Below are 18,655 nucleotides of genomic sequence, written 5' to 3'. Positions count from 1 at the left end.
CAATCGCAACCCCAACATGTGTCAAATGATTGTAACGCAGAACTCACAGGAGACTGTAATTCTCAGGCTGAGTTCTGGAATGCAGCATAACACATTTTTGCTTCTCTAATCTCTTCTGTAAGAATAGTACACGCTTTTAACTTGCTTAGTAAATTAGGCTGCTAGCTTGCTAAACAAAGTAATACTACAAATACTATTTTTTTTCTGGCTTATTAACAGATGTTGATTCTGTCCATCATATGTTGCTACAGAACCGAGTTGCTATTGATTTTTATTATTAGCACAGGGACACAAGTGTGAAGACTTTGATAGGATGTGTTACGTGAATCTGAGTGACCACTGTGAATTAATTTACAAAAGTATACAAAACTTAAAATCCTTAAAACAAAGATCTGCAACAGAGCCAGGGGCGGGATGCCTTTGGTCTCGTCTCACGGCTGGGAAACTTTGGGCCATGACTCAAAAGTATTACAGGATTTATTATAATAATCTTTAACCACCTTATTGATGTTTGCCTTATGTCTCCCATACCTTTTTTTCCTGTATTCAGTGTTTAGTTGATTGTAACATAAATCAGGTCATGGCCACCCAGCTACACACAACCATTGCCTTGTCGCAATTAACAAGCAAAAAAGAGGAGGATAGAGAATGTCTGAAGAGAGATATAGGAGAGGAAGCTGGAGAATATTTGACCTAACAAGAGATGAGAGAACAGCTGGGTATTGTGAAGGAGACTAGGAAAGATAAACATGGTTATCTAGTGTTTAATAGGTGTCTGCATGCTTGTAGAGATATATAGCTATGTAACTACATGAATGATTTCTGCCCTGAGCCTGGTGGTGCATACAGCTGCGGTTTGTGTCCGGGCTCAGAGATGTAAATAGGGGCTTCTCTGTTATGGTAAAGTGTTTCTCTTTGCATAAAAAAAGAGGGAACGAAGGGAATGACCCCAGAGGTATGTTCAGAGAAGGCATGCGATGTTTCGATGTTTCGAACTTTTTGACTGAACCAGTTCTTGTTTGGTGTGCCCTTCCACCTATGTATAATGTTAATCCAAAAGAAGATTATATTGTTTACACTTTGAATGTCGATAATTGTCTTTCTGTAGATGCTAATGTAGTAGGAGGCTATGATGGGAACGTGTCGCAGCGGTTCTTCTCTTATCCAGAGCAACAGCAGGGAAAGCATTAAAGAGTTAAATCACCTTGTTTGGTAGGCAGTTAAGAATGTGAGTCAAAATTGCCACTGCTTTTGTTGTTGATTCAAGGACATGGCTGTGAGGATTTGGATGGTATGTGCTGAATGGATTTTAGGCACCCCATTGCAGCAACATGTTATCAAAATCTGAGAAAATTTCAGCCTTTTTGGCATCCATTCACTCAATTGGCAGTATTGTTTGTTTGCTATTACCTTGGTTGCTGTCATGTTTGCAAGGGCCCTGCAGAACATGGCAAACCTGGTACTAGCTGTTCAAAAACAAAAAGGGGAAATTGTAAAATTGTATGGAACAAAGACAGTGGGTTATTTTGACATTGATAATATGTCTTAGTTGGTTTTTTATTTGTTCTATTACTTGTGCCTTGTTTTTGCTCGGTTTCAGGGGTTCTTTTGTGCAACAGGAAGGGGGAGATGCAGGAGCGGTCTGCAGACTAGGACCATGCGTGGCAATCAGTTAGCTGAGGGGAATGTGCTCGAGCTTGTCTAGACAACAATTAACATGATGAGACGTGTTTGCAGAGCACAGGGGAGTGGGGGACGGATGGTGCCAAGGAAAGGTAACACCTTGCTGTTAATTGATGGTAGTTAACCACCAATCGGGGATTGCCTAGTATGCAAGGCTTAGCTTCAAGAACCAATCTGTTTAAAACGCGCAGCTTTTGAAAGTGTATATAAACTCGTGCTTCTGTACAATAACTTGACATTTGCTTGCATCAAGCTGCGTCCCGTCTCTTCATTCGCTGCAACCACCCAAACAGAGTGGATAAGGGTTGCCTTAAAGCAACTCAGGGAAGCCTCTGTATCACAGATCCTGGTTGTCACAGGGGACTTGGACCTCCTAATGTCTGCTGAAAAGGCAACACAGAGTAATGCAAGCAGTCAAGGGGATTTCTGAAGGATGTCAGTGATAACTTCTTGATACAAGTACAGTACAGGCCAACCAGGGGTGGTGCACAGCTTGCTCTGCTCTTCACTATCAAGGAAGAACTGGTTGGGAACATGATAATCAGTGGCAGCCTAGGCTATAGTTATTATGGTGTTCAAGGCCATGAAGAGAGTGAGGAAAGAGAACAGCAGAGTATAGACCTTGGACTGCAGGGGAAAAGACTTCTCATATTTGAGGGAAGTAGTAGCTGGGATCTGACTGGAGAAAGCTCCAAAAGATAAAGCAGCACAAGAAAACTGCAAGAGCTTAAAGTCAGCAGCCTCCAAGTGCAATAGAAGTCCCTCCTATTACTCAGAGAAATAAGCGAATACATGAGATAAGCACATCTAAGCCAGGATCTCCAATGCAAAAGATGGAGAGATGTGGGAAGCAGGGTCAGGCCACAAAAGGAAAATTCAGAAGCATTGCCTGGGCATTAGGGTTGGTGTTGGGAATGTTGAAGCTCTTGAGACTGCCAAAGGAGACAAGGGCAACTGGAAGAGTTTTTACTACTTACACGAACAGTAAAAAGCTGAAAAAGGAAAAGATGGTTTTGCTGCTGAGTGGGGAGGATGAACTAGTGACAGTGGACAGAGATAAGGCCAAGACAGTGTGTTCTTTGCCTCAGTTTTTGCCATCATATGTGTCTGTGCTTACATGATTCAAGGAGGAGGAAAACAATGAGCAGTGGAAGAGGGTGGAGTCAGGGACTGACTGTGAGATCTGAACCTGACCAAGTCCTTGGGACAGCCAGGTGACCCCAAGAGCTCTAAGGAAATCATGCAAGGCCGTGGGGATGGGGTAAAAACCCGTACAACTGGAGAAAGACAGTTATTGTGCCCATCTTCAAGAAAGTCCAAAAGGACAGTTCGAAGAACTACAGCCCTGTCATTCTGACTTTGGTCCCTGCGTAAATCAGGGAGTAAGTCTTTGGGGAACATTTCTGAACACATGAGGGAGAAGGTGGGCACTGGGAACAGCCAGCCCATATTTATCAGGGATAAATCACGTCTGACCAACATGACTGCCTTCTATAATGAAACAGTACTATTTGCAGACAGAGGGAGAGCAGCAGATGTCATTTATGCCAACTTTGGCAAGGCTTTTGATGCAGTTTTCCTGAGGTGTTTTCCAACCTGGACTGTCTTGTGATCCTGTGAAAAAAGAGATTCCATTGCATGGGGATGGTTGAGTTTCAGAGCATGCAGCCTGAGTGCACCCCAGTTTGTCACGGTTCAGTTTGTTTTTGGGCTGTAACAGGGAAGTGTCAGATGACAGTAGCCACAGGACTGTTTTAGACATCCCTCATCTGGATACCTGAAGCCAGTCTCTAGGGTGTTACAAAGCATCCATGTGCAAGGATTATTCTTTTACAGTTTCACAATATAAAATTTGTCTAATGAACAGATGAAAGAAACAGACTGTGTTTGACCTACATGACAACTTTGGGAGGTGCATTTCTAATACATTTGGTACGCTCTAATTATTTGGGCATTAGGAAAAAACTTGCAACAATACATGCTGTCAATGAGGCATACTTGTGAGAAAAGACTCCTTTATCACCTCCATGAGTCTGTGGTCCAAAAAGAGTGAAAAGATCTGTGAGGTCCTAATAGTTGAGCCAATATTCAACTGGAGAAGAAGGATCTGATGCAACAGGGTTCCCCAACACCACTGCCCCTCACCTTCTGACATGTGATGTTCACTATGCTATGCTATAGTAAGTAGAAATTAATGTTATCACAGCATCAAAATCTGTACTAATACATAACTATTCATAGCTTTTCTTGGTACAAAGCTTACCTTCTATCACAGAGGACTGTATCAATCAAAACTGGTCTGTTTAAAGCCAGTAGAATAGGCATAGGCCAGGGCATTCCTTTACTTATTCCAAATGGCTTTTGTTACGTATTACACAAAGCAAAATTATGTGAAGACTGGTCCAAGGTGCCTTGTGTCTCTTCCCTACACACAAAGTTTCCCTTAAAATTGTATCTGTCTCTGTGGAGTCTGGGCATTTGTTCAGAGAGAGATTTTGTTAGTTTTTTGGAAGCTCCTGTATGACTTAGAGGCAAGAGTCCTGTTGACTTTCAAGATGTCCAAGTTATTTGGAGGTTTTCAGAAACTCTTGCCTATGGGTGTTGTTGCCCTTACTGCTGCATAGTCACCCCAGAGTTAGGTCTGAGGTTTTAATCCTTGAAGTGAGATAATGAGGTTGTCTGAGTAAATGCTCTTTTTTCCTATTCATGATACAACTTGTTCAAGGTTCTAATTATATACATAATGGTGAGGTACACCTTCCATCAGCACCTAGATATATTGTTGAAAATTTTGTTTGTTTCTACTGTCTGGTATGAGTACTTCAGTCATGATTTGTATTCAAAGATAGACCTTAGCTCAGGAGTTTATAATTAAACAGGTTCTGAGGTTTCTTGTGGTGTTCATAGCTCTTTATTTTGTAAACCAGAACAGGTTTGTTTTCTCTAGCCTGCTGTGAGGTCAGGGAATAAAGATTTCTCTAGTCTACAGCTGAGAAACTGAGGCCTCATATGATCAAAGTACATGGATGGTCCTATGAAAACAGAGGATGTAACAATGCTTGTCTGGCCCACGTTCCCAAGATGATAATCTGTCTCATAGCACATGTTAAAATGCTCTAGTGATATGTTTGAATTATGGCTGTAGTATCCTGAGTTGCTGTTCAGGTAGAGAGAAGAGGAGGAAAAGGGGGCAAGTGGGGAAGAGATGCATAACAGCAGGGAGGGTGAGTGGTGCAGAAGAAGATGAATTTTCTCCAGACAGCAGCACTGAGATCTTCAAAAGCTCTCTGTGTGCAGTTTCACCCAAAGTGCTGTTGAAGGGGCTTTATGGACAGACTCAATGAATACAGAGCCAGCGCTGAGTACTATTCCAGTATGCCTCTCATGCCTGTGCACTGATGGTGTTGGCTTTGTGCTTTGCCTACTCAAACCTCCATGCTGTGTTTGTTCCATGTCCCCTCAATCATGGCAGTTACCAGCTTATCCAGTTTCCAGCCCTCATGTATGCTCTTTTCATACATGCAAACAGTAAACTCCAGACAGAGGTTTACTGCTGCCATCACTGAAACGCAAAACTACAGTAACAAAGAGAGTTAGTCCTTAAATAAGCTTTGAACAATTCTTGAGAAGCCTCATACATTGTACATAGAGAAGAGAAAATCAACCAGCTGTCTTTATCAACACCACAACAGTAACTCTCATTTAGCCTTTCCTTGGCTGTCACTGCTTTGTGTTCATGGGGGTTTCATGGTTTGGTAGTTTGGAAGCTGAATTTGGAAGGTGCAAATCCAGTGTCCAGCTGCTAGTGCTCAAGCCTTTCACTCTCTGTGTCTTAGTACATCCTATCTGAAAAGCAGAGTTAATCAGCTGTGAACATCATACGTTGTGCACAGAGCAGAGAAAATCAACTTACCTATTAGTGGGACTGAGTCGGAGGTTGCAGGCATGATCTCTGCCACAAGCAGCATGAATACTGTCAGGGAAAGCAGGACAGTGATACCTGCAGGGAGTGAACATTGAGGACAAGGATGAGGAACATGAACTCTGCAGCTGCCTCTCTGATTTCTTTGCTGTTCAACATAACCTTGTCCTAGTCTACAGCTGAGCCAAACCTATAACTTCATGTCTGCCAGTGCAGATGAGAACTTCCATGAAGCGAAAGCAGTTTTGGAGGCAACTTTATCTGGTGCCTTTTCACTTTTCTCCACTACACCCAGACTCTTGCTCCTCTTAAAGTAATGGAGAGATCATTCCTGCTGAGTTAAATGAAGCTTGAAGAGCTGGTGAACTACATTCCTTTTCCAAAGCATAACACAAACAAAGACCAGATGGTTCTTAAGGGCTAGGAGAGACTTGCAGACACATAAGTATAGTTTTTGGCTATTGCATATTATGTAACACCCTCTACAGACCTGCAGCCTGTTTTAGAAGAAGCTCTTTGTCCTATCTGGAAAGACTGTTACCAAACCTAACTGCCCTGGTGCTGAGGAATCACCACGGTCAATGCAGGAGCATGACCTTCTACTTTTGTGCCAGCATTGTACTTCAGCTCAAATAACTGCTTTCCTTGTCTCCATCCTATCTTTCATAGACAGCAATTGTATCCCTCATAGCCTGTGTTTTACTTCTTGTAAGACAGACTCCTTAGATCCTCGATGGTTTTGCTAACACTGAGGGCACTCCATGTGACTTAAAGGTCTCTATTGTCATTGGAATTGTGCAAATTGTGCACACCCTTATAGTCTCACTTGGGACAGTCTTGTGTACTTCCAGTTCCCTCCTGTCTTCTCTTGGAAGCACCCCTGCTGTCTTTATCGACACCACAACAGTAACTCTCATTTAGCCTTTCCTTGGCTGTCACTGCTTTGTGTTCATGGGGGTTTCATGGTTTGGTAGTTTGGAAGCTGAATTTGGAAGGTGCAAATCCAGTGTCCAGCTGCTAGTGCTCAAGCCTTTCACTCTCTGTGTCTTAGTATGTCCTATCTAAAAAGCAGAGTTAATCAGCTGTGAACATCATCAAGACATACTAGAAAAACAGAACACGGGTGACAGAGTACTATCACTGCCGCCTGTGCCAGTGACAAGTTCTGCCTCGTCCCAGGTAAAATCCAAAAGGTTTTAGTCGTGTTTAGCACAGGATGTGTGAATGCCTTACAGAAAGCTGTTACTCTGGTCTCTGCAACCAAGTAAGTCTTCTATTGCTCCTCCAGGGAAGTACTTATTCATCAAGCACTATAAGATGATTATTTTCCATTTTATAGGAAATGCTTTCAAAACAAATGCGTTCTTTAAGCACTTACCTAAAGAAATCTTCTCCCCTGAATCAGCTGGCAAAAGGAAAACAAGCAGTGCCAAGCCAGAAATGAGAACGCAGGGAATGAGTAGGTTCAAGCCATAATAGAGGGTGCGTCGGCGCATTGTGATGGTGTATGTCACATCTGGGTATGGTTCTTTACAGCATTCATAGTACATCTCATTTCTCTTTCCTGGGACACCTACAGAGAAGGAGATCAGAGCAGTGGGAAGAAGTGCAGGACTCCCAGGTACCCCCTTGGAATGGGCCAAGAACTGATGGTTTATGAGCCAGTGTGGTGTCTCCACCACATATTGTGCCTTGAAGAGTGCTTTGAGGTGTCCTGTGGCAATTGATAGAGGAGAAAAGACACCCCCAAATCAGTTACCAGGCAAAAGCCATTTTCTAGCGCTTGTGACCTATGATGCTCATGTGGATGAATAGATTAAAGGGGACAAAGGACAATGTGCCTCAGTTCAGTGTCATCTGAAACCTGAAATACATCACTACAGGGTTAATAGAGGCAAGGTAACTCTTCCTGTGCTAGTGTCTTCAGCGAGGTCTGAGGCAACAGTGCAAGATGTCTGCTGTTCCCAGTCCATCTTCTGTGTTTTCTAGGGGTTATTTTCATGCCTTCTGAGTGATTAGAACCTGGCTTAGCCACAAAAGCTCATCTGGGCCAGATCAAAACAGTTCTGAGCATCCTAACATCAACAAGAAAAGATTTGCAGGCAGTGGCCAAAGATTAACTCAGTAAAACATGTATTCTGCCTTCCTGCATCCAGGGAATGGTGACAAACAGATGTCATGTTTACTAGCCCACACAGCAGATTTTATGTGTGACAAGTGCCACCTGTTCTTATCTTTCTGTCGTTCTCTTATACACATTTGCTTTGTTTCGTCAGGAAAAACAAACAGGATATGGCTTAATTTTCAAAAGGGATGTCAAGTTAAGCTTAAAGCTTGTCATATCTGAAGGTTAAGAGACGTAGTTGCCCAATATAGCTGTACTGCAGGGTTGCCCATGGTGACCCAGCTGCACTAGACTGTGTGAGATGCTGTGTGGCAGGCACTGCGGCAGCACAGGAAATGTCAGGGGAACCAGAAGAACTCAACACCTTGTATTTTTCATGCCACCATTGCTCACCTCTTTATTTCTTTCTGTGCACATGACAGAAGATGTGATAATGTGTATGTTTTGACAAGAGCCTTCAAAGTCTCCATAAAGGATATGGCCATGACTTTTCTGAGGTGTTACTTCAGGTCTCTGCTGTATGAGCTACATAAAGGCCTGTTTTGTCCACCTCTGGCCAGGGCTGAAGGCAGTTAAACCACAGGCCAGGCTCTTAATCAGATATACAAAGTTATTGGGCAGCAAAAACTACTATAAAGGACCACTGGAAAGTCAAGAGTGCTCTGAAATGGACAGACTTTAGGAGGACTTCCCTATAGAGTCCTTCAGCTTCTCATGAAACTGAATACTAACTATGTTTATTATTATACTCTTTCTCAGATGCCCTGAATGATAAAACCACTGCATGCACTTGGTCAGTGAGAGTTATTTCCTTGTCTGCATATCCAGACTAGAAGATGAAATGTTCCTTTTGCAAGCTCTCCTTAGGATGGTCTATCAAGTTTCATAGCATTGCTTCTGCTACAGCTACATAAGTTCAAAATAACTCACTACAAGCCCACTCCAGATAACTGGTTCTGAGCATAGATTCCTTTTTAAAAAATACATTTTCCAAAGCACAGAAGGGAATAGAGACATACTGAATTGCAGTTATTATGAACTGGTAGGCACTTAGATGGTTTGCTGGGTTGAGAGATATTAATCTCTGTAAAATCTCATTCCACTTTTACTGAAATAGTGGGTTTTACACCATTTGTTGGCTGACATGTTAGAGGAGATGTGACAGTGGTGTTCCATGCACCTACATGAGACACATCCAAGTTTAGTACTGACAAACCGCTCAGATGCATCAGGACGAGTAGATTTCATTTATGTACCCAATTGCAGGCAATTGCTTCAGAACACAGTGTTTTCAGACACAGTTCAATGAATGCAGCTGAAAGATTGTCTCTGAGGTGTAATTTTTTTCTTTCTTTTCTTATTCTTTTTTCTGCCCCTTACATAGGAAATGTCTGTATTTTGTGTTCCAGTAGGATTGATCATTTCTATATATTTGGGATTTGCCATTGAAAACTAGAGTAGTGAAAATTTTTAGGCCAGCCAATTTACCCACTAAATCCCATTCTCCATTTGAGATGTAGTTGGAAATATCAGCCTCGAGCATCTGCAGGTCAATCAACCAGCCACTGTGAGTCCAGGAGCCAAACTTCAAATCACACTTCTGCACATCAAAGGGGAACCAGCGGACATCAATGTAACATGTGCTCTTCAAAATGCCTGTGGATAGAAATCAGTGAGAACCAAGCACGGGCAAAGTGCAATTCATCTCTATCTTTATTTGTCCAATTGACCGCAACCAACTTTCTTCTCCAAAAGTCTGTGTGGTGTGGTCATGGTGTAACCAAGTCAGTAGAGCAGGTGGAAGATGCTACTATGAGTGGAGTAACCTCCCTTTCTGGGACACCAGTGAAGATTCCTCTCTCTTTAACTGCATCCTTGAGATAGGTTGCCCAGGACACTGTGGCCACCCAGGAGCAGCCCAACCCATCTCCTAGGTTGGCCCTAGCAGATCACATGCAGCGCTGCAGAGCCCGACAGGAACGTAGAGTACTTAGATATCTATGCTCTGTGGCTGGAAGTAATGTGACTCACTCTGAAAGAGGTTCCTTGTCAGGCCCTGCATTAGACCCGTCGTCCTTTGAAAATACATTGTTATGCTAAACCTCGCTCTGTGCTTGCCTTTATCTTCTGTATGTTAACTGGGGCCTTGAATTTTTACTCTGGATGTGTCTGGTCCACCATCATTATTTCATGTGACATTTTAAGCAGTTTAGGCAAATAACATTTGTATGTTGTTGCAAACTAATTATTTTTTTGTTATTCTGCTGAGAGAAGAAAAAAAAAAACACCAACATTAATGGATGCTCCAAACTTTCTTCCCCAGCTGTCCAGCAGCGTGGAGGGCTTGGAGAGGAGGGAAGATGATCTGCACAGGCTGTGTCACCTGCAGCTGGTGGCAAAGAACAGAGGTCATCCCTGCAAACCCTCACCCCTGTGGGTCTGCAGCTTTGCAGCCTTCACCTTACCTCGCCAGCTCACTGCATGCTGGCCGGTTCAGAGGCACCATGTGAAGCAGGGCAGCTTCTGCTTTACTGGAAAATTATCTCCAGTGGTGCACTTAGCCTACCAGTTTGCAGTAACTGTTTCTGTGTGCTAATGTGAAACCCAGCTCTGAGTCACCTAACTGAGAAGAGTTTAATGTTTTCCAGTAAGTTCTTGAGCCATGCCTTTTGAAGATAGAATCCCCCAGACAGAGATCCTTGATTACTGCCTTTCCCAGCCACTACGAAGGCTGAGGGCACTGTCACATAACCATGGGTGCAGGACCCTGCACAAACTGCTGCTCTGGGGCATCTGGGTTCCCTTTGTTGTCCCATTATGTTCTGGCAGGTCTGATTCCCACTGTCATGGCCATTTCTGGATGGGCTATGTGGAGGCTTTTCTCATAGTTTCTCCTGAATCTTGGCTCTGCTGTTTTCTTTAACAGCAGACAGCTGTCCCCTGCTTGTCCTTTTTCTCTCTGCCTCCACCTATCTTTTTTTTTCTAATGGAGAGCAGCACTGAGTACAGCCTGCTCTCAGAGTCATGGGAAATAAAACTTTAATGAAGCTTTGGAAATACCACCTTTTCCACTCTTTCATGTTTTCCAGTGTCTTGACTAATCTAGCTGCTTCTGCGAACCTTTGTTGCCAGTCAGTAGTCTGATAATCAACATTTCCTTCTAAAATTTTGAAAAGTTGTCTGGCAGCAGTTAAATCCCTGTAGCAAAGGGCTTCCTGTGCTTTACAGAGCAGATTTCCCTTATTACTTCTTCTCTCTTTCTTCTTTCCTTGGGTTCTTAAGTAACCAGTTCTTCACCATGGAGTTCATAGCTCACCAAGAGATGGGTGTGACACCAGATCTGTCCATATAGGCACCCTCTGCATCTCCTCCCTACCTGGAGGGATGAAGAAGGCTCTAGTCTGGTACATGCCATTTTTATTCCTGTCCCATGTTGCTCCCTGGAGACCAACCTACCCATGGCTCTGTCCCAGTGAAACCACAGGGATGCTTTAAGGGGTCTCAACAGAGGACCAGCCACCAGGGAAGATCCATTTGTTCCCTAGTGGGTCCTGTGAAATTGTTTGGGGTCAATCTGCCAGCAGCTATGACACAAAGTTTGGGCATTTCTTGTCCACCACAGTGAGTGACTGTGGGGATAGCCAGTGTATTTGCTGGTAGGTCCTGGCTGCTGGGCCCTACAGACACAATCAGCCATACAGATGGGGAACTGGCTGAGGCTTGGGTCTGGCTGTCTGAGACTGGTCTCTGTCTTTCCACCTGGCTTCAGCCTGGCAAGGAGGGTTCACTGCAGAGGGAAAGCTGATCTCAGGGTTTCAGGGTTTCTCAGCTGTAGCCACACACCTCTCCACCCTCAGGAAAGAGCTAATTGGATTGCACATGAAACATGATGTGAGGGCACACGACACCTTGCTTTAGACAACACCTCAGCTGGGCCTCTGAATATTCTGAGCAAACTGCTCAGGAGAGTAATGTATTAGTTTGTGAAGTGGAAGTGGAAATACACAACTGGACCTAAATTATTTCAGTGGTTCTGTACCATAATTACACAGCTTGCAAAATTTCCACAGACTGCTTCTAAACACCTTGGTTTCATTCATGAAGGAAAACTGCTTGAGTTATTTGACTTAAAGCAAACATATGTTCTCTGTGCCCTACCTGGAGGAATATATTGGCAGGATCCGGAGTAATTCACCAGCACATTTGTGTGAAATGTCGCATCAAATCTTTCATCCGCACTATAACACAGTATAAACAAAACAAAGAAAAAGTAAGCTGATGTTTGAGTTAAGATGTAGTAACTGTCAACATGAAAATAATTATGTCTAAATTTAATGCACAGAATGTCTGAGTTAAGGTCCTACTCCTGGGTGAAGAGTCCACCCTTGACTGGTATCTCAGCTTCCAATAGACACTGTTGGCCTGCACCCAGGCATGCCGGTTGCATGCTGCAATGTCCTCAAAGAAGTGAGAGGCAGAGCTGTTGGGTCTCTCAGAGTAAAGACAGAAGTGAAAAGAACAAGTGTCACAGTAGCTGTACCCAAAGACCAGAAAGTCTGGGGCTGCTGTCAGAATCAGGCAGCTCACGGTATAAATCAAGTTATCTGTTACCCAAATATCTGTTGTAAGAGTAATGGTGGCCTGAGGCAACAGTTCTGCAGTCTCATAGGATGTAGAGAGGCCAAAGGTTTGCTTCAAGCAATGGAGGCAGGCACTGAGGAGAAGCTGTTTTAGATTTTGGGGCTTGTAGGAGGACACTCATTGAAACTCTAAGAGCAGAAACTAGGTGAAAAGGATAAAAAAAAAAGATAATTTCTTTAGGATTTCAGCAATTCTGAGAAAAATAAGGGAGTTACAAACAAGTAAGAACAAGAATTCTTCAAGGGAGCAGGCCCAGAAGCTTTCTCCAGAGGGCGTCTTGGGAAAAGATTAACTATGGAGGGTTCCCCTGGCAGATGCTGTAGAGCTTTGCCTGGTATGGATATGTGCAGGTCTATGTTGCATGACTACACCATCTTAGACACCCTGTTTCACAATCGGATGTGGAAAATTCAGACTGTCTGTTCCTCCTAGGACCTGCTCTTTATTGATGTCTGTGTCTTCTGTCCTCAGTATTGTCCTCAGCACAAAACAAAGGGGATAAAATTGAAAAGGAGAAATGCAGGATGACTAGTAACTCAGAAGACATAAAAGGCAGCAAGAAAGTTTTTTTATAAATGCGAAGAAACAAGGAAAAGGCAAAGAACCAGACAGATCCATTACTTGCTGTGGAAGGAAAAGAAACAACACTGTACAGAGAGCTGTAGTATCCTACACTGTCTGTGCTTCACTCTTCACAAACAATTAACTCACTACAACCATTTCTCCCACAGTGGCAGGAGCCCAGGACAGAATAGGAGAGGAACAGGTTAAAGAAGTGTGGATAAGGCAGATTTCACTTGGCAGGGCTGATGAAATTTACTCTTGAGAACTGAAGGAACTGGCCGAAATACCCTCTGAAGCATTAACAATTATCTGAGAGCACTCATGGAGAACAGGAAGAGCTCAGTGAATTGGGGAAGATCAAAGAGAATGCTGTTTTTTTTCTTTTAAAGGTGAAATTATAGACATACCAGCCTAACTTCAAAGATAATGAGGTAAGAACAGCTGGCACAGATTTGTCAAGGGCCAACTACATCAAATCAGTCTAATTTTCTTACTGACCGAATAATAGGAGGCAGGTAATACATCTGAAAATCAGAAACCCTTTGTCACGTCATGTTCGTATGAACAAACTACAGTAATATGGACCAGGCTATAAGCCTGCTTTCTAGAGACTGAAAAAGGAATAAAGAGACTGTGAAGACTGACGCTGAGGCAAAGAACACTTAAACAATCCAGGTCACTCCAAGCCTCCTTTGGATATCTTGTAGTGAGGTCTTGGAATGGAAAATGGATCTTGGTGATCTGGGGAAACCAACAGAATGAAATTCAGTTTGGTTGATTAGAAAGTATTACCCTTGAAACTGTCAGAGAAAGACAGATCAGTGACCTAGGAAGACAGCAAGGCTGAAGTAAAACATCTAGGGTTTGTGATAGATCAAAAAATAAGTCCAAAACTAAGATGTTAGTCAGAGTAAAACCAAACCACCATCCTCCTGGAAAGCATTAAGCAAACATCTGTCTAGAGAGTTTCCACTCCATTTAACATTGCAGAAGTGCTGGCTAGAGACCTGGATTCAGCTCTGGAAGAGGAAAACATTTTAGAGAGCTTTCCCTGAGAGAAGAGCAGAGAAATGATGAAAAGAGGTCTAAAATATGAGTGATAAAGAAAGTGAGAAGAAAATCTATTTGTTTAGTTCAGGCAGGAACACTATGGCAGAGACATGGTAATAATTCTTCAGGACAGCAAAGGTAACAGTAATGAGGATATGGATTATTTTCCCTCTACATCATTGGGAGAAGTTAAATAAGACATCTGCAGATCTACAGCCAGGAAGACTTAGATTGGCTGTTAGAAAAATCTATTAGCTGGCACTTGTTTGCTTCATTGTTATTGTTTCAAGGGTAAGAGCCAAACCCTCAGATGGCAGCGATAGCCCCAGAATATCAGTGAAGTGTGGCTGATTTCCAGTATCTAATGCTTTAGTTCTAGGCTCCCAACGACTGTTGCGCATCTTGCTTACCTGTTATACAGAAGAATGTCTGGTACCCAAATCTGGTCAGCTGGAAATCGCAGGTTCTGCACCCCTGGGTATTCATACTGGTCCCAAGACAAGTAAACATCAACCCAGTACTGTTGGCAAACATATACATCAGATTAAATGAGCTGGTAAAAGTCACCTAAGCTGTCTGGAATACTATGGGAACAGAATGGATTTTGCCCATTCAATAGCAGTAGTATGATAGTAGTTCAGTGCTTTGCTTTTATTCTTAAGAAAGGTTGGCGTATGTACTGGGGATTCCACAGTATGACAACTGAATGCTGTGAGTTGTATCTTAATGTAGTGTTTAACCTCTCCATCTTGTGGCCTGAATCCAGGCATCTCAAACCTTTTCTGGTGGGCTGACAAGAAGGCTGGCAATAGGTACCTCCACAAGGCACCCTGGTTCTCATCTGAGGTGGTTTGAATGGCTTGAGTATCATCAGTGGAACAAGGACCATAGTCTGAGAATCTCTCTTTGGTGGAAATAATTTTATCTGTTACAAGGATGGGTGAGTCTTTTAATAATCACCTTGCTATGAGAGGCAGGTAAATGAACTTTATATCCCAAGGGGTTGTTTCTGATCCCCACTCCTCAACCTCAAGACAAAACAGTTAATTCAAGAAAGGTGTAGGCACAGCGTACAACATACAGCAAAGCTCTATGGGAGGGCTCCAAGGGAAACAGTTAATGGTGCAGTAACTGAAGAACACTTCTGCAAGGGTCATGACACCCACAGGCTCTGTCTTAACAATCCTGTAGTCCTATAGGTGGGTCTGGGTTGCTTTTTACGATTAAAAACAACTCATTTCTGCTGCAAATCGCAGCGGGTAGCTGAGGAAGAAACAGCTTGTTCAGTTGCACCCATTAATATGAGATAGTGCTTGATTACTTTAAAGTCAGAGAAGAATCAGTTCAATCATTCAAGTGTCTCACAGGTTTTTCCCTCCAGAGCTGCATCTTTACTGAGCACAAGCCATTAAGGAGATTGGTTTATGTGCCTTAAGAAAAGACCATATCTCTCAGCATACACAGGCAGCAGCAGACCTGATGGGAAACTCCTCCCCCAAAAGCCCTCAGTGGAGATCAGTTTTGCTTATTCTGCATGCCCAGGTCACTCCTCAGCTGGAGAAGGCTGCAGAAAAGTGAGGAGGAACATTTATGCGTGAAGTTTGGAAAGTGCAAGGGAAGGCAATGTGTGCCTGGGCACTGCCAGCAGAGGGCTGTTTGTGGTCCCTGGCTACCCCACCACCCAACCCAAGCAGTTTCCACAAGTTCCAGCACGACTGTATCACTTCTGTTTGGTGTCAAGCGCTGCAGATCTTTGTGCCCTGCCCTCCATGGTCCTGCACCCCTGGCTCTCCATTTCAGACAGAGGTGGGGATTTTCCCAGAAGCTGTGAGCGCAGGGTGCCCAGGTCTTACTGGGTGGCTCCTTCTCAAAAAGTCCCCTTCACTGGCTTTGGAGGGGGCCTTGAGCCCCCTGAAGAATCTCTCCTTCAGCTATGTGGGACCCTAACTTTGGCCCATTGTTACTATATCCCTACATCCACTGGCCTAACAATGCAGTTGGTTTCACCATCCAAAGGTCAACAGGTCTGCGAAAGGACTAATGTAGTCTCCTGCATTTAATTTTCAATGTTAGAGAAATTTCAAGGGACTTAAAATGCCTGTTTTTTTCATATTTTAGACAAGTTAAAAGACATTAATCTTGCTTTTCAGCTAAGAAATAACATTTAGTAGTTTGCTATTAGAAAGGGTTTTTTTCTTTATTGACACAGGTTACTCACCATCTGCAGCCAAGCATTTGTGATCAATACCTGATTCTTCTCATCCTTTGAATAAAAGGGGAAAGCAAAGGGAGGAGGAAAAAAAAAAAGTATGAGACTCAAAGTACAGTTTGATTACAGGTGGGAGTTTCTGTTCCTTTTAGAAAACTTAGAACCTTGGGCTAAATAAACACAAACTTTATGGAGTAGATTGTGACCTCAGTGCAAAACCACTGAACTGCATTATATGGCCCAGATAATAATGGCTCTTTTCTATCTTTTAAACCTACAGACCTCCTGCATTCATCATACCTGATCAACAATAAAAGTAAAAGTATTATATAGCTCTTATTTTGCTGGGGACAATCACACTGCTTACCAGAAGCACAAGTTTTTCTTTCTAGTTAGCTGGTCAAAACAAGATGATTTTCAGTCCCACACATCATGCAGCAGTCAGAGAGATTTTATTTTGTATTTGCTGCCACTGCAAAACAATGGTGGAGTGGTGCTGGAAGTGCTATTACTCTGAGTGTCAGTATTAGCCAAGTTCAGGCTGAAAGGGAAGGAAGGGCTGGCGCTGGGCACAAGATAGAACACGGCAAAAGGACACAAATGCTGCCTGAGATGGAGCTCATGGGGCACCTGCACAGAGCAGGAGTCCGTAGGTTCAGACACCTGCATATAGAGGCCCTGGGGGAAGCAGCTCTGGCTCGAAACAGAAACAAAAAGGCTGTCACCCACCTGGTCTCCCAAGTGCTTTGGGGAGCCACAGGGTGCCCAGTTTGCTGCAATTAGCCTGCAGGTGCAGACCCTGCAGTGCTGCTGCCACAGTGGTGATGGAGAAGCAGGGCTGCAGTTACTGTGATGCAGAGACCCAGACCCACACCCCTGCCTGGCACAGCTCCAAACACCACCACAGGCTCCACACACCCCTGGAGCTAAGGCTGGGGTACTCAGTGGGGCTGGCTCACCATATGCCCAGCTGTCTCCACACCATGGGGAGGTGTTTCTTCCCTCTCAGAACATGACCTGTGTGCAACCCCTACCTCTCCAGAGAGCACTCCAGCTCTCACTGAGGTGTGTCCTGAAGTTCGGTTTTGATGCTGTAGCTGGGGACAGGCCTGATCAATGCAGCCACTCTGAGAAAACCATGTTCTTGGCCAAGAGGCATACCAGAAAGCAACAGTTCTGATTCAGCTCAGCTCTCTTGGGCACACTGTGGAAAGCACAGCTATGGCCTGGCCCAGGTGACTCACCTGTACACAGCAAAGTGAAAATACTTTCAACCTGTTTTCTCCTGGGTTGCCACCCTGTGGTGTATTGACTTGACTCCCCTTCCTACAGATAAGTTGAAATAAACTATGATTTGCACTCCTGAAACACTACTCTTCTTTAACTAGAGGAAAAAATGTTATTTGATTGTTTTCTTTCCATTCTTCTATAGCCAAGGATAAACACAGAACTATGCAGAGACCAGAGATGATCTACATTACAAGGAAGATAAAGAGATCTCTGAGGGACAGAGGTGTGTTTTAGCATCACACAAGGCTGCTGTGAAACTCTGCAGCAAACCATTTGAGCTGCAATCCATCATTGCTGGACTGCAGTGATCAAACCTCAGGATACGACACGGAAGTGTGAGAACGTGGAGGCAGCAACAGCGTGCAAACACTCATGGTGAGTATGCTGTAATAACAGCCAGACGGAGCCTCACCAGGATGCAAGATGATATGTTGGCTGAGAATTTCTAAGGAGAATCTCTACCGCCTACTTACGGGTCCAGACTCAGGCTCTCTCCTGATCAAGTACTACCCAGTCTCATGATGACAACCACATGGTGCCAGTGCCCAGCTCCGCTGGATGGCTGAGGTACCTATTCATGTGTCTTTGTGTGTGTTCATGCCCTAAGAATTGCGTATGGTTGTCTGCAGCGTTAGGGGTGGGAAATGTTGCAATCATAGACTGCTCTATGGTCTATTTAAATGGTAGGCATTTAAACCCTATGGAGTACCCTGGCCATGCCAGCCCTCTATGGTTGTGCATGTCCTTAACGTAGAAGATGAGTTAGCGTGTGCTTGCTGTTGTCCTCCATGCCAAATATCTATCTCACTACCACCTCTTCTGCTTTACTTGAGTCCATGCCACTTCTACTGTTCATTGGTGCTCAACATCTAAAAAGCCTTGTCTCCAAAACCATAAGGTAACCCACAGTCCTCAAATAGCATCGGCTTTCTGGTTCACTGTGATCCTAATTTTTTTTTTCAGTACTTATTTATATCCTGAAGGATTCAAAGGGATAAACACCAACTTGGAAAGGTGAAAGCAGGACAAAGATAAAATCCTTAAGTGAAAAATACCAGAGCTGGTAGTTGACGGGGTCATCAGAATTATCTCCATCAACTGACCTGGGAAATTAAAGCAACCCAGCAACACAGAGTCTGTGTCTCAGAGATCCTCAGAGGCCAGCCCTTCC

General features: G+C 43.7%; 1 protein-coding gene across 3 annotated transcripts in view; it reads right to left on the bottom strand.

The window, feature by feature from the left end:
• Positions 1–18,655, bottom strand: part of LOC130143005 (neuronal acetylcholine receptor subunit alpha-7-like) — a 72,187-nt gene that overhangs the window by 18,553 nt on the left and 34,979 nt on the right. Inside the window, exons 3-8 of one of the 3 annotated variants that reach the window (XM_056325535.1) lie at positions 16,204–16,248; positions 14,396–14,505; positions 11,889–11,968; positions 9,219–9,386; positions 6,984–7,178; positions 5,597–5,683 (exon numbers count right to left, since the gene is read on the bottom strand). In XM_056325535.1, the coding sequence (XP_056181510.1) occupies positions 5,597–5,683; positions 6,984–7,178; positions 9,219–9,386; positions 11,889–11,968; positions 14,396–14,505; positions 16,204–16,248 (685 nt within the window). The remainder of the gene's footprint in view (positions 1–5,596; positions 5,684–6,983; positions 7,179–9,218; positions 9,387–11,888; positions 11,969–14,395; positions 14,506–16,203; positions 16,249–18,655) is intronic. The other 2 variants (XM_056325536.1, XM_056325537.1) reach the window with 2 other exon arrangements.

Source organism: Falco biarmicus, chromosome Z (assembly GCF_023638135.1).
Source record: "Falco biarmicus isolate bFalBia1 chromosome Z, bFalBia1.pri, whole genome shotgun sequence".
NCBI lineage: Eukaryota > Metazoa > Chordata > Aves > Falconiformes > Falconidae > Falco > Falco biarmicus.
The sequence above is the reverse complement of the archived record's forward strand: the minus strand, read 5'-3'. Positions and strand labels throughout refer to the sequence as shown.